The sequence below is a fragment of the Maniola jurtina genome, chromosome 27 (genome assembly GCF_905333055.1).
Source record: "Maniola jurtina chromosome 27, ilManJurt1.1, whole genome shotgun sequence".
Classification (NCBI taxonomy): domain Eukaryota; kingdom Metazoa; phylum Arthropoda; class Insecta; order Lepidoptera; family Nymphalidae; genus Maniola; species Maniola jurtina.
Genome location: NC_060055.1, coordinates 3,143,367 through 3,156,171, shown reverse-complemented (window position 1 = coordinate 3,156,171; position 12,805 = coordinate 3,143,367). Strand labels below are relative to the sequence as shown.

At 36.7% G+C, this 12,805-nt stretch overlaps 1 protein-coding gene across 3 annotated transcripts in view; it reads right to left on the bottom strand.

Annotated features, from left to right (window-relative positions):
• Positions 1–12,805, bottom strand: part of LOC123879042 (homeotic protein distal-less) — a 214,026-nt gene that overhangs the window by 157,291 nt on the left and 43,930 nt on the right. For all 3 annotated transcript variants that reach the window (XM_045926550.1, XM_045926548.1, XM_045926549.1), the window contains exon 3: positions 4,493–4,680. In XM_045926550.1, the coding sequence (XP_045782506.1) occupies positions 4,493–4,680 (188 nt within the window). The remainder of the gene's footprint in view (positions 1–4,492; positions 4,681–12,805) is intronic.

Here is a 12,805-nt window from a genome sequence, read left to right as displayed (position 1 = left end):
TACTCACTAGTGATTCAATAGAAATTTTTATCTATAGCATTTTAGAATTAATAATAATAGTGAAATAAATACCAAATTTGACTTGTGCAAATGTTAATAAATTGGGTTAGCTACAGTTACACGAAGGTACATACATACATACAATAAATTCGACAGGTCGGCGGTTCAAACCCCACCCATTGCACTATTGTCGTACCCACTAAGTAAGCGTTAAACTTGTGATAGGAGTCTATCACAAGTTTAACGCTTACTTAGTGGGAGGGAAAAGGGGAATGTAAGTCATGATTAAAATGACTAATATTCTTTAAAAATAAATATTATTTGCCGCCTCTATACGTTCCAAGGGCTACGCTCCCATCGGTAAGTAACGTATGCGTTAACGATTATTCATTCTACACGGTGACACATGACGAATCAATCCGTCATGAGCTGATACAATCGTGGACTCCGACTGCAGGACGGTATGGCTCCAAGATTAACTAGTAGGGTACCTATAGGTATACCTAGGTATAGGTATTCTGTCGTCTTTTAACTAAAAAGCCGATAACTAGAAAAAACAATTTTTGGGTTACCGCAAAAAATGCGGAAATTTTCAAAAACTATGTGTTAGCTTCTCAAAAAAACTATTTAAAATTTAAAATTAATAAAACAGATATTTGACTCATTCGACGTCACACGATCTCTTCCGAGCAGCCATTTTGAATCGATTTGTATAAATACGGCTGCTCGACGGGTTTTAAGCCAGTCTCGCTCCGACTCGAGACTCGACGACTATTAAATACTTTTGTGTTTAGGTCGCCATTTTGATTGAGTGGTTGCAATAGCAATTGCGCCCCGATCAAATTAATATTGCAGTTAGGTTATTTAAAGATTAAAACTCTTGATAAGCCTCTACGCGTTGTGGCTTATGTCCTCGCTCAAGCTTAATATGAAAGATCATTTAATAACTTATAAAAATAGTTAAATTATAACGCCCCTTTTGGTCTAAGTTTACAGTTCAGAAGTGGGATGGAATTAACGCAAAAATCCACTTAAGCATACAAAAGATAGTTCACAAATGAATATAGTTGGAAATTAAGGGACAACCCTGGTCCTAGAATAAAATGTGTTGGGACAACCCTGGTTCATTCATTCAATACCCTTTGAGGGACAACCCTGGTCCTGGAATAAAATGTGTTGGGACAACCCTGGTCATGTAGTATGGACAACCCTGGTTCATTCATTCGACACCCTTTAAGGGACAACCCTGGTCCTACAATAAAATGTGTCGGGACAACCCTGGTCCCGTAGTATTACGAACAACCGTGCCCCTATTAGTATTCTGGACAACCTAGCCTAATATTTATTTTCGTCGCTCGAGGTCGAACGACCCAATTTGGATGGCCGACTGTTAGCTTCTCAAAAAAACTATTTAAAATTTAAAATTAATAAAACAGATATTTGACTCATTCGACGTCACACGATCTCTTCCGAGCAGCCATTTTGAATCGATTTGTATAAATACGGCTGCTCGACGGGTTTTAAGCCAGTCTCGCTCCGACTCGAGACTCGACGACTATTAAATACTTTTGTGTTTAGGTCGCCATTTTGATTGAGTGGTTGCAATAGCAATTGCGCCCCGATCAAATTAATATTGCAGTTAGGTTATTTAAAGATTAAAACTCTTGATAAGCCTCTACGCGTTGTGGCTTATGTCCTCGCTCAAGCTTAATATGAAAGATCATTTAATAACTTATAAAAATAGTTAAATTATAACGCCCCTTTTGGTCTAAGTTTACATATGTTTCTCAAAAATAATCTCAACTTTGGTCATAAATACCTATCAAACTTTTTCAGAAACATTAGTTTTTGAAAACTCAAACATTTTTGTCAATAACTCAAAAAATATTTTCTTTTAAGCTATCGGACGGAATTATTGTACCTATTTACTAGATTTTTTCATTCACATGGTTTTAGGTTATTTAAGAATCCCGTAGGAACTCTTTGATTTGCCGGAATAAAAAATAGGTAGGTACCTAGCCTACGTCGCTTTCCAGATCTTTAACTATATCCATGCAAAAAATCACGTCGATACGTTGCTCCGTTGTGGCGTGATTGAAGGACAAACCAACAAACAACGCATTAATAAGGGTAGTGACTTTATACGTGACACATGACGAATCAATCCGTCATGAGCTGATCCAATCGTGGACTCTGACTGCAGGACGATATGGCTCCAAGATTAACTAGTAAGGTACCAATAGGTATACCTAGGTATAGGTATTCTAACGTCTATTAACTAAAAAGCTGACAACTAGATAACTAGAAAAAATATTTTTTTAGTTACCGAAAAAAATGCGGAAATTTTCAAAAACTATGTTTCTCAAAAATAATACTAAACTTTGGTCATAACTATCAATCTTTTTAAGAAACATTAGGTTTTGAAAACTCAAACATTTTTGTCAATAACTCAAAAAAAAATTTCTTTTTAGCTATCAGTTGGAAGTATTATACCTACTTACTAGATTTTTTCATTCTTATGGTTTTAGGTTATTTAAGAATCCCGTAGGAACTCTTTGATTTACCGAAATAAAAAGTAGGTAGGTACCCAACCTAGCCTAGGTCGCTTTCCAGATCTTTAAATATATCCATGCAAAAAATCACGTCGATACGTTGCTCCGTTGTGGCGTGATTGAAGGACAAACCAACAAACAACGCATTAATAAGGGTAGTGACTCTACACGGTGACACATGACGAATCAATCCGTCATGTGCTGATCCAATCGTGGACTCCGACTGCAGGACGGTATGGCTCCAAGATTAACTAGTAAGGTACCTATAGGTATACCTAGGTATAGGTATTCTAACGTCTATTAACTAAAAAGTCGACAACTAGATAACTAGAAAAAGTAATTTTTGAGTTACCGCAAAAAATGCGGAAATTTTCAAAAACTGCGTTTCTCAAAAATAATACTAAACTTTCGTCATAAATACCTAACAATCTTTTTTAACCCCCGACCCAAAAAGAGGGATGTTATAAGTTTGACGTGTGTATCTGTGTACTTGTCTGTGGCATCGTAGCTCCTAAACTAAAGAAACGAATTTAATTTAGTTTTTTTTTGTTTGAAAGGTGACTTGATCGAGTGTTAATCTTAGCTATAATCCAAGAAAATCGGTTCAGCCGTTTGAAAGTTATCAGCTCTTTTCTAGTTACTGTAACCTTCACTTGTCGGGGTTGTTAGATATAAATTTTTAATTTACACTTGTTGTCTCTAAAAATATAAAATATTATAAAAAAATAAAAAAAAAACATATCCACAGACAAAATTGCTATTTCTAAACGTCACAGATTAGATACGAAAAAATTCCTGTCTTTTAATTATACCTCATGACTTTAACGTACTACTGACTACAGCAATCACTGACGCGATTGTATGCTCTGTCACTTTGAAGTTTAAGTCGAATTTCGGTTGTCACTGATTTAGAATAGAAAAAAATATACGAACATACACACTTGCTTAATTATTGGGTACGCGACATAATTACTACGTAGAAGAATGTTCGGTCCGTGGTGTGTATTTTTTTTCTTTTTTATGCGGCATTGACACAGAAAACGGTTTTTTATTCATTTTTTTTTTCAGTGAAAGTATCAGAATGGTTTGGTCTTTGTGTACATGGTATTGGTGGTATTGGTATTGGCACAGATGGCAAAGGATGTCACCCTCAAGGCTGTCAAACTACTGTCAAACTCATAACACTCCGCACGTCACCCGCGCTAACCCGCACCAGGTTAGCACGGGGGTGCGGCGGTGCGGGTCGTCACCACCCCGATTGCCATGTCAACCTGTCGCGTACTATACGTGAAAATTACTTAATTCCTTACTTACTAGATTCCTTACATATTAGAGCCCTTTTAGCTCACAGACACAATATTGGTCTTAGTATTTTCTAGTTTTAAGTTTATTAGTAGTTTAGTATTTTCTATTTTTATTTTTATTCTTTTTTGTTATTTTGTTGAGAATAAACTTTTATTTATTTACTGCTTCTAAGAAAAAATTTTGCATGTACAATTGCATGCAAATTTTTTTTTACTTTTATTTAAAAAAAAAATTTTCATTTGATATGTCACACGGTAGGTACCTACTCAGTTTACACAAAACTTTTTTAAAATAATTTTTCCCCAAAAATTCATGCAGAAATCACAGAAATCACAGAAATTCCTAGAAAAAAAAAATACAAATTCACAGTTTTCAGATTTTTTCCTTTACTTGTGCTATAAGATCTACCTACCAGCCTTTCATGATTCTTTTCTTGAGTGTTTTCTTGACAGACACGACAGACCGACAGACCTACAGACAAACAGACAGATCGACAGGCAGACAAACAACAAAGTGATCCTATAAGGGTTCCGTTTATCCTTTTGAGGTACGGAACCCTAAAAAATATAAGTTTAGAGCCAAACTACGTTTGTATGGCGAGTACTGGAAGACTTCACTTTCATAAGCCCACTTACCTGCGTCTGCGTTAACCCCAAGCTGGCAGCCAACTCTGCCCTCTCTGGCAGCGCGAGGTACTGCGTCCTCTGAAACCTCCTGTTCAACTGCTGGAGCTGCAGGCTGGAATATATCGTGCGGGGTTTCCTCATCTTCTTGCCTTTGCCGTTCACTCGGAGGCCGGGGTCGTCTGATAGACCACATTTTTCTGGAGACAAAGGACATGAAATTACTAAATTAGATTTTTTATTTACCTATAAGTACCTACTAGATGATGCCCGCGACTTCCTCCGCGTGGATTTAGGTTTTAAAAGATCCCGTGGCAACTGTTTTATTTTTCGGGATAAAAAGTTGCCTATGTTAATTACAGGGACGCAAGCTACCTCGGTACTAATTTTCATACAAATCGGTTAAGCGGGTGGTTTTTTAGTAATCCCGTGGGAACTCTTTGAATTTATGGAGAACTCTCAGGCACGCAGGTTTCCTCGCGATGTTTTCCTTCACCGTTAACAGGGCTCTCAGCTCCGTCACTTACTCCATACTATCGTAGTTCCAATTTCATTTGAATATTAAGCAACCAAAGTCCATGAAATTTTGCAGACATTTTCTAGAAACTAATATCTATGTCTATGGTTTTCCAGATTTCTGTTAAAAAGTTAAAAGTTACGCGGTCTTAAAAATTTTCATACAAATCTTTGAGCCCCTGTAATTTTAAAACTACATATTTTTAGAAAAATCTAAAACACCACAAACACAGATATTAGTTTCTAGAATATGTCTGCAAAATTTCATGGACTTTGGTTGCTTAATATTCAAATGAAATTGGAACTACGATTGTACGAAACGAGTGACGGAGAGAGCCCTGTTTAGTAGTTCTTAGTATATATTTACATTATCAATCATCATCATCCCGATCGGCCCATCGCCGACCCACTACTGAACACGGGTATTTCCTATGTGTTCTCTACAAAATAAGGCAAATGCTTGTTGGCATTGGATTGTGTTTAGATAGTACTAGCCGATGCCCGCGACTTCGCCCGCGTGGATTTAGGTGTTTCGAAATCTCGTGGGAACTCTTTGATTTTCCGAGATAAAAAGTAGCCTATTTGCTAATCCAGGATATTACCTATCCCAATTCCAAATTTCAGCCAAATCCGTCAAGTAGATTTTGCGTGAAGGAGTAACAAACATACACACATACACACATACACACAAACAGTTTCGCCTTTATAATATTAATGTGATATTAATAACGCTTTGCTAGCGTTCTGGTTACACATTGGACATGTAGGTAACTCCAAAAAGCGTGGCCGGGATCGAATCCCAATCTCCCGATTAAGAGGCGAATGCCTTAACCACAACGCTTTGACAGACTCATCATACATAGATGATAATATTTTATCGAGTATATAATTTTATGTACAAAATACCCTTTTATAGGGGCAGCTGTAACACTATTTTTTATAGAAACGTAGCAAAAAGCGCAGATCATAAACATGTCATAACTTCAAAGTGTTTTTTAAAACACCTTTTGTAATCTATGCCACGAAGTTGACATTTATTCGCGCGCCAAAATTTTAAAAAATACATAAAAGGAATGGCTGACATGATTAATTATTATCAACGCACAGCTCAAACTACTGGAGGGATCGAGCTGAAATGCATGCAGGTAGCTATTATGAGGTAAATATCTCTAAGAAAGAATTTGTGAAAATTCAACCCCTAAGGGGATAAATAGGGGTTTGGAATTTTGTAGTCCACGCGGGCATAAGGTAGTTTGTTACTCTGTACCTACGGTTCACGAGATCTATGCCGCTGACAGACAGACGGACAGAAGGACAGACGGACGGACAGACGGACGGATAGCGGAGGGTTAGTAATAGCGTCCCGTTGCATGGTAAGTCCTTTGAACCTTAAAAATTACGCAGAATGGCAAAATGTTAGGCTTAGGTTTTAAATCAAAGGATAAATTCATTCGAATTTTGGAATTAGCACCACCATTTTATATGCAAATCCAGAATAAAGGTGCACGCACACCGCCGCAGTGCCATAATATTTCCGTGCGCGTAAATCAACACCCCAAAACGGCGTAATAAATCCACAGTATAAACATTCCGAGCAGCGTGAAGGCTTGTAAAATATATGAAAGGCGTTCGCTACTTGATAATAGTCAGTGGTAAACTTCAAATTATGTGGCACCTACCTATTGGCCATGTAACCTATGCCACTAAATTAACATTAATTAGGCATTCGCGTACCAAACTATTAAAAAATGAAAGAAGAAATTTTCACTTTTCGGCGATAACTCAAAAATTACTTTTTGGAGTTAGCCGAGTCTTTGTTTTTTCAAATCGACGAATAAAGTCTTCCGAATTTCGAAATTGCCCGCTATGTTATATGCAAATTTAGTAAAGGTGCACGCACACCGCCGCAGTGCCATAATATTTCCGTGCACGTAAATCAACACCCCAAAACGGCATAATACGAGTAAATCCACAGTATAAATATTCCGAGCAACGTGAAGGCTTGTAAAATATATGAAAGGCGTTCGCTACTTGATAATAGTCAGTGGTAAACTTGAAATTATGTGGCACCTACCTATTGGCCATGTAACCTACGCCACCAAATTACCATTAATTAGGCATTCGCGTACCAAACTATTAAAAAGTGAAAGAAGAAATTTTCACTTTTCGGCGATAACTCAAAAATTACTTTTTGGAGTTAGCCGAGTCTTTGTTTTTTCAAATCAACGAATAAAGTCTTCCGAATTTCGAAATTGCCCGCTCCATTTTATATGCAAATTCAGTAAAGGTGCACGCACACCGCCGCAGTGCCATAATATTTCCGTGCGCGTAAATCAACACCCCAAAACGGCGTAATAAATCCACAGTATAAATATTCCGAGCAACGTGAAGGCTTGTAAAATATATGAAAGGCGTTCGCTACTTGATAATAGTCAGTGGTAAACTTGTAATTACGGGGTACGTATCGGTCGATCTGATCGGTCGACAGCTTTTGTGAGCGTTTCGAATATGATTTTTTTAGGGTTCCGTACCTCAAAAGGAAAAACGGAACCCTTATAGGATCACTTTGTTGTCTGTCTGTCTGTCTGTCTGTCTGTCCGTCCGTCGTGTCTGTCAAGAAAACCTATAGGTTACTTCCCGTTGACCTAGAACTATGAAAGGCAGGAAGGAGGGTCTTATAACACAAGTAAAGGAATAAATCTGAAAACCGTGAATTTGTGGTTACATCATTAAAGAAAATTAAAATGTGTTTCAATTTTCCAAGTAGGATAACTATACCAAGTGGGGTATCATATGAAAGGGCTTTACCTGTACATTCTAAAACGAATTTTTATTTATTTTTATGCATAATAGTTTTTGATTTATCGTGCAATATGTCGGAAAAAATACCCGAGTACGGCACCCTCGGTGCGCGAGTCTGACTCGCACTTGGCCGGTTTTTTTTTTTTTTTGCGAATGCAGCTCTGGGCGAGAGTTTTTTGAGGTGCCGTCTTGAAAAGATTCTGATTGATAATGGAAGTTTTTGGACATCATTGCTATTAATATTGTACAGAAAAGTTTTCGGATCCGTCTGTTATAAAATATTGATCACACTAATATTATAAAGGCGAAAGTTTGTAGGTGTGTGTGTGTGTGTGTGTGTATGTTTGTTACTCCTTCACGCAAAAACTACTAGACGGATGTGGCTGAAATTCGGGATGGAGATAGATAATATCCTGGATTAGCACATAGGCTACTTTTTATTCCGGAAAACCAAAGAGTTTCCACGGGATTTCGAATAACCTAAATCCACGCGGACGAAGTCGCGGGCGTCAGCTAGTATAATATAAAGGTTCCATAATCTGCGTAGCACCAGAGATACATACAATCAAAGATTATGATAACTTAAAATTTAAAAACCCCCGACACAAAAATCTCTATAAGAAAATTAGAAAAGAGCTGATAACTTTGAAACGGCTGAACTGATTTTCTTCGATTATAGCCAAGAAAATTCTCGATCAAGCCTCCTTTCAAACAAAAAAAAAAACTAACTTAAAATCGGTCGGTTAGGAGCTACGATGCCACAGACGGATACACACGACCAACTTATAACACCCCTCTTTTTGGGTCGGGGGTTAAAAATGATAAAAGAGCGTGGATTTGACCTGCAGCTCGCTCCAGCAATGCGCGGGACTTCAATTACTTTTGTACATGGCATAATATTGTAATATCAAATCTTTGAAAAGAGCAACCGCCGAGTTTCTTGCTGGTTCTTCCCGGTAGGAAAGGCATTCCGAACCAGTGGTGGCTTTTGACGATTCAAATGTACTTGTGAAAGTCTGATTGAATTAAAATATTTTGAATTTGGATAGACTGCTAAAATCATAACCCTTCCTTTTGCCGTAGTCGGGTAAAAATATGAAGTTTAACTTACGAATCTTAATAAATAGTTAGATGCAACAATATCTTAACCATAGGTACGATACATCCACAGATTTTAAACCCGTAGATTATATTTTTTATTGTAGTCGCTATCATTGGTTTTTACTAAGCAACGAATAAGTAGCTAATTATATTATTGCATCCATGCAAAATTAGCGTCAATTAAAAACGTACAAGTAATGATTTTACAAGAAATATCATGTAATTAGTTATTGAAATCGATTTTATTATCGGTTTTGATGTTATCGATTCCATTGGACTTCAGCCTTCATGACTTGAGCCTCAATAGCTCAACCGCTAAAGGAATGGACTGGAAACCGAAAGGTCGACGGTTCAAACCCCGCCCGTTGCACTATTGTCGTAAGTACCTACTCCTAGCACAAGCCTCACGCTTAGTTGGAGAGGAAAGGGGAATATAAGTCATTTAACATGGCTAATATTCTTAAAAAAAAAAAAAAGTATCCATATTAATTGACTTATGCTTCGACATCAATTTTTTTAGACTCAGGGAGCCGCTGGATTCAGGTCCCTACAAGAGACCATGTCCAGGAGTGGACGTCTGTCTATCGTTAGATAATCACGATGATTTACTAAAATAAAACAATAATAATAATTAATCTTTTTATTAGAAGAAACTAGGGCTCAATTTGTTAGTATGTAAAAAAAAAACTTAACAGGGCCCTCTCCGTCACTTACTCCATACAATCGTAGCTCCAATTTCATTTGAATACATGTAAAAGCACCAAACTCCATGAAATTTTGCAGACATATTCTAGAAACTAATATCTGTGCCAGTGGTGTTTTAGATTTTTCTAAATATATGTAGTTTTAAAATTACAGGGGCTCAAATATTTGTATGTGAATGTTTAAGACCGCGTAACTTTGAAACCGAATATTTTAACGGAAATCTGGAAAACCACAGGCACAGATATTAGTCGATATAATGTCATAGGTATTGGCCGAAGTATATGGTGTATGTATGGCTTGGTATATGTTGTAGTACCTACATTTATATTCATGAATTCAGAATTTTCCTCTTTCACTTGACATCCCACTCGATACAGTACCAAAAAAAATTTTAGAGACCCCGACTTTTTTGATGTACTTAGCATCCGTTAGCTCATTTTTTCGTATGAAATGTAGCCTATGTCACCCGGACCATAATAGCTAATCGTTTGAAACCTTATTCATCAAAATCGGCTCAGTAGTTTAGGCTCTACGGTGGAACACACAAACCAACATAGATACCTACATATAACTGCTAAAATCATAACCCTTCCTTTTGGCTTTGCTTAATCGGGTAAAGACAATAAATCGTCTTAAACATAAATGGTTACTCAGAGTTTTAAGTAGTCTCTTTATAAAAGACTCCATTGAGGAACTTACAGCCTGATTCCCATGCATCGGCTTTTATATATATAAGTATATCCATTCAAGTCGGCCGACAGACAGACGGACAAAACAATGCAGGCCCGAGGTCCGGACACACCCCTCGCGGTAGTGATGGGTAAGGCGACTTGTCGATGGGTTTTAGGGTTGTACAGTTACGGGTATCGACCTTTTTATACATTTTTTTTTAATTGAAAAATTACGATAAAATTTAAAGCTAGCCTTATCTTATTAATAAACAAATCATGCCCGCGTGGAATGGTGCCAAGAATACTGGCTGCATTTCCAGGCTGGACAGCCAGGCTGATCCGTTGCGCAAAAATGAGACAGCTCTTCTGTCACCCGATGAGGCTATTAAACGCGGTGAAATGTCTTGTAAAAGTTTTTTAGCACTTTTTAACCCCCGACCCAAAAAGAGGGGTGTTATAAGTTTGACGTGTTTATCTGTGTATCCGTGTATCTGTGTATCTGTCTGTGGCATCGTAGCTCCTAAACTAATGAACCGATTTTAATTATTTAGTTTTTTTTTTTGTTTGAAAAGTGGCTTGATCGAGAGTGTTCTTAGCTATAATCCAAGAAAATCGGTTCAGCCATTTGAAAGTTATCAGCTCTTTTCTAGTTACTGTAACCTTCACTTGTCGGGGGGGTGTTATAAATTTTTAATTTACACTTGTCAAGATTATATTTACTTATACGATAGTTTATAAAATACTGTTAGCAGATACCATGCCACTACGCCTGCATTAAAGATCATATTATTTACTTATACGAACGGAATAAAATATCATATTAATATTTACTATGGTAAATAAGACCTTCACTTGTCGGGGTTGTTATAGTTTTTTTATGATGAATTAAGTATCAATTGATTCGTTGTAAAGGTCCGGGTGACATCCGAATCTATTCTGGCATGGAATATAGATGCTTTTTTTTATTCATTACTAGAGGAAGCCCGCGACTTCATCCGCGTGGATTTAGGTTTTTAAGGATCCCGTGGGAACTGTTTGATTTTCCGGGATGAAAAGTTTCCTATGTCAATTACATGGACGCAAACTACCTCGGTACAAAATTTCATACAAATTGGTTAAGCGGATCAGTTTTTAGGAATCCCGTGGGAACTCTTTGATTTTCCGGGATAAAAAGTAGCCTATGTCCGTCCCAGGGATAAGCTAACTCTTTACCAAATTTCGTCAGAATCGGTTAAACTGTTGGGCCGTGAAAACGTAGCAGACAGACAGACAGACGGACAGACAGACAGACACACTTTCGCATTTATAATATTAAGTATGGATAGGCAAGCGCTTGACCACAATCACACCTGATGGAAAGTGAAATGTGAAAGATGAAAGATTATGTGGCCTAAGATGGAACGCGTTTACCTAGCAGATGCCTATTCACTTGTTTTAAAGAACTTATACATAGGCACATAGGTACATAACATACATTTCATCAAATAACGTTTTGTTGTTATTAATATAAACATCAAAATGATATTATAAATTATACAAAAGCATCATATTTTTATATCCACAACAATATATTATTGTTTCACAACAATTTATAAACAATGCATAGAATTGTAAAAAGCTTTTAATAAAAACATCAAGTTTATTCTTAAAAATACATTATTCATAGTATATAAATTGTATGTATAATTGATTATTGATATTGCAATTTTTATGTTGGCATTATGTAATTTATACAATTTATTTTATAATCTGGTTTTCTTTTGAATGTGGGCACAATTAAATTAACACTTTAATTGACAGTAATTTTTGAAGTTCGTAAGTTAATGTTTCTGTTATTTTAATATAAAACAAATTTAAATTTAGTCACGCCATGCTAGTTTTATATATTGTAAAACATATTTTTATTTGAATTAGCATTTTGTTATAAGAATGTATTGTTAATCGTTTATCAATATTTTAATCTATCCGTTAAATAAGAATAGGTACTTATAATAATAATAAAAACCGGCCAAGTGCGAGTCAGACTCGCGCACTGAGGGTTCCGTACAAGTGAAGGTTACAGTAACTAGAAAAGAGCTTAAACTTTCAAACGGCTGAACCGATTTTCTTGGATTATAGCTAAGAATACTCTCGATCAAGCCATCTTTGAAACGAAAAAAACTAAATTAAAATCGGTTCATTAGTTTAGGAGCTACGATGTCACAGACAGATACACAGATACACACGTCAAACTTATAACACCCCTCTTTTTGGGTCGGGGTTAAAAAGGTGACTGTCTGACGTACTGGACGGATCGGGCTGTTTGGCATGGAGATACCTATTATGACCTAGACATCCGCTACAAAAAGATTTTCGAAAATTCAACCCCTAAGGGAGTAAATAGAGCTATGAAATTTACATAGGGTATAAACTAGTTATATATAAAACATGATTTTTATTACAGAACCCTCATCAAACTCCGCAAAGTCGGGTAAACCACTAAAATAACTCACGGCAAAGCCGTACCGCGCCGCGTCGCGTCGAAACAGTG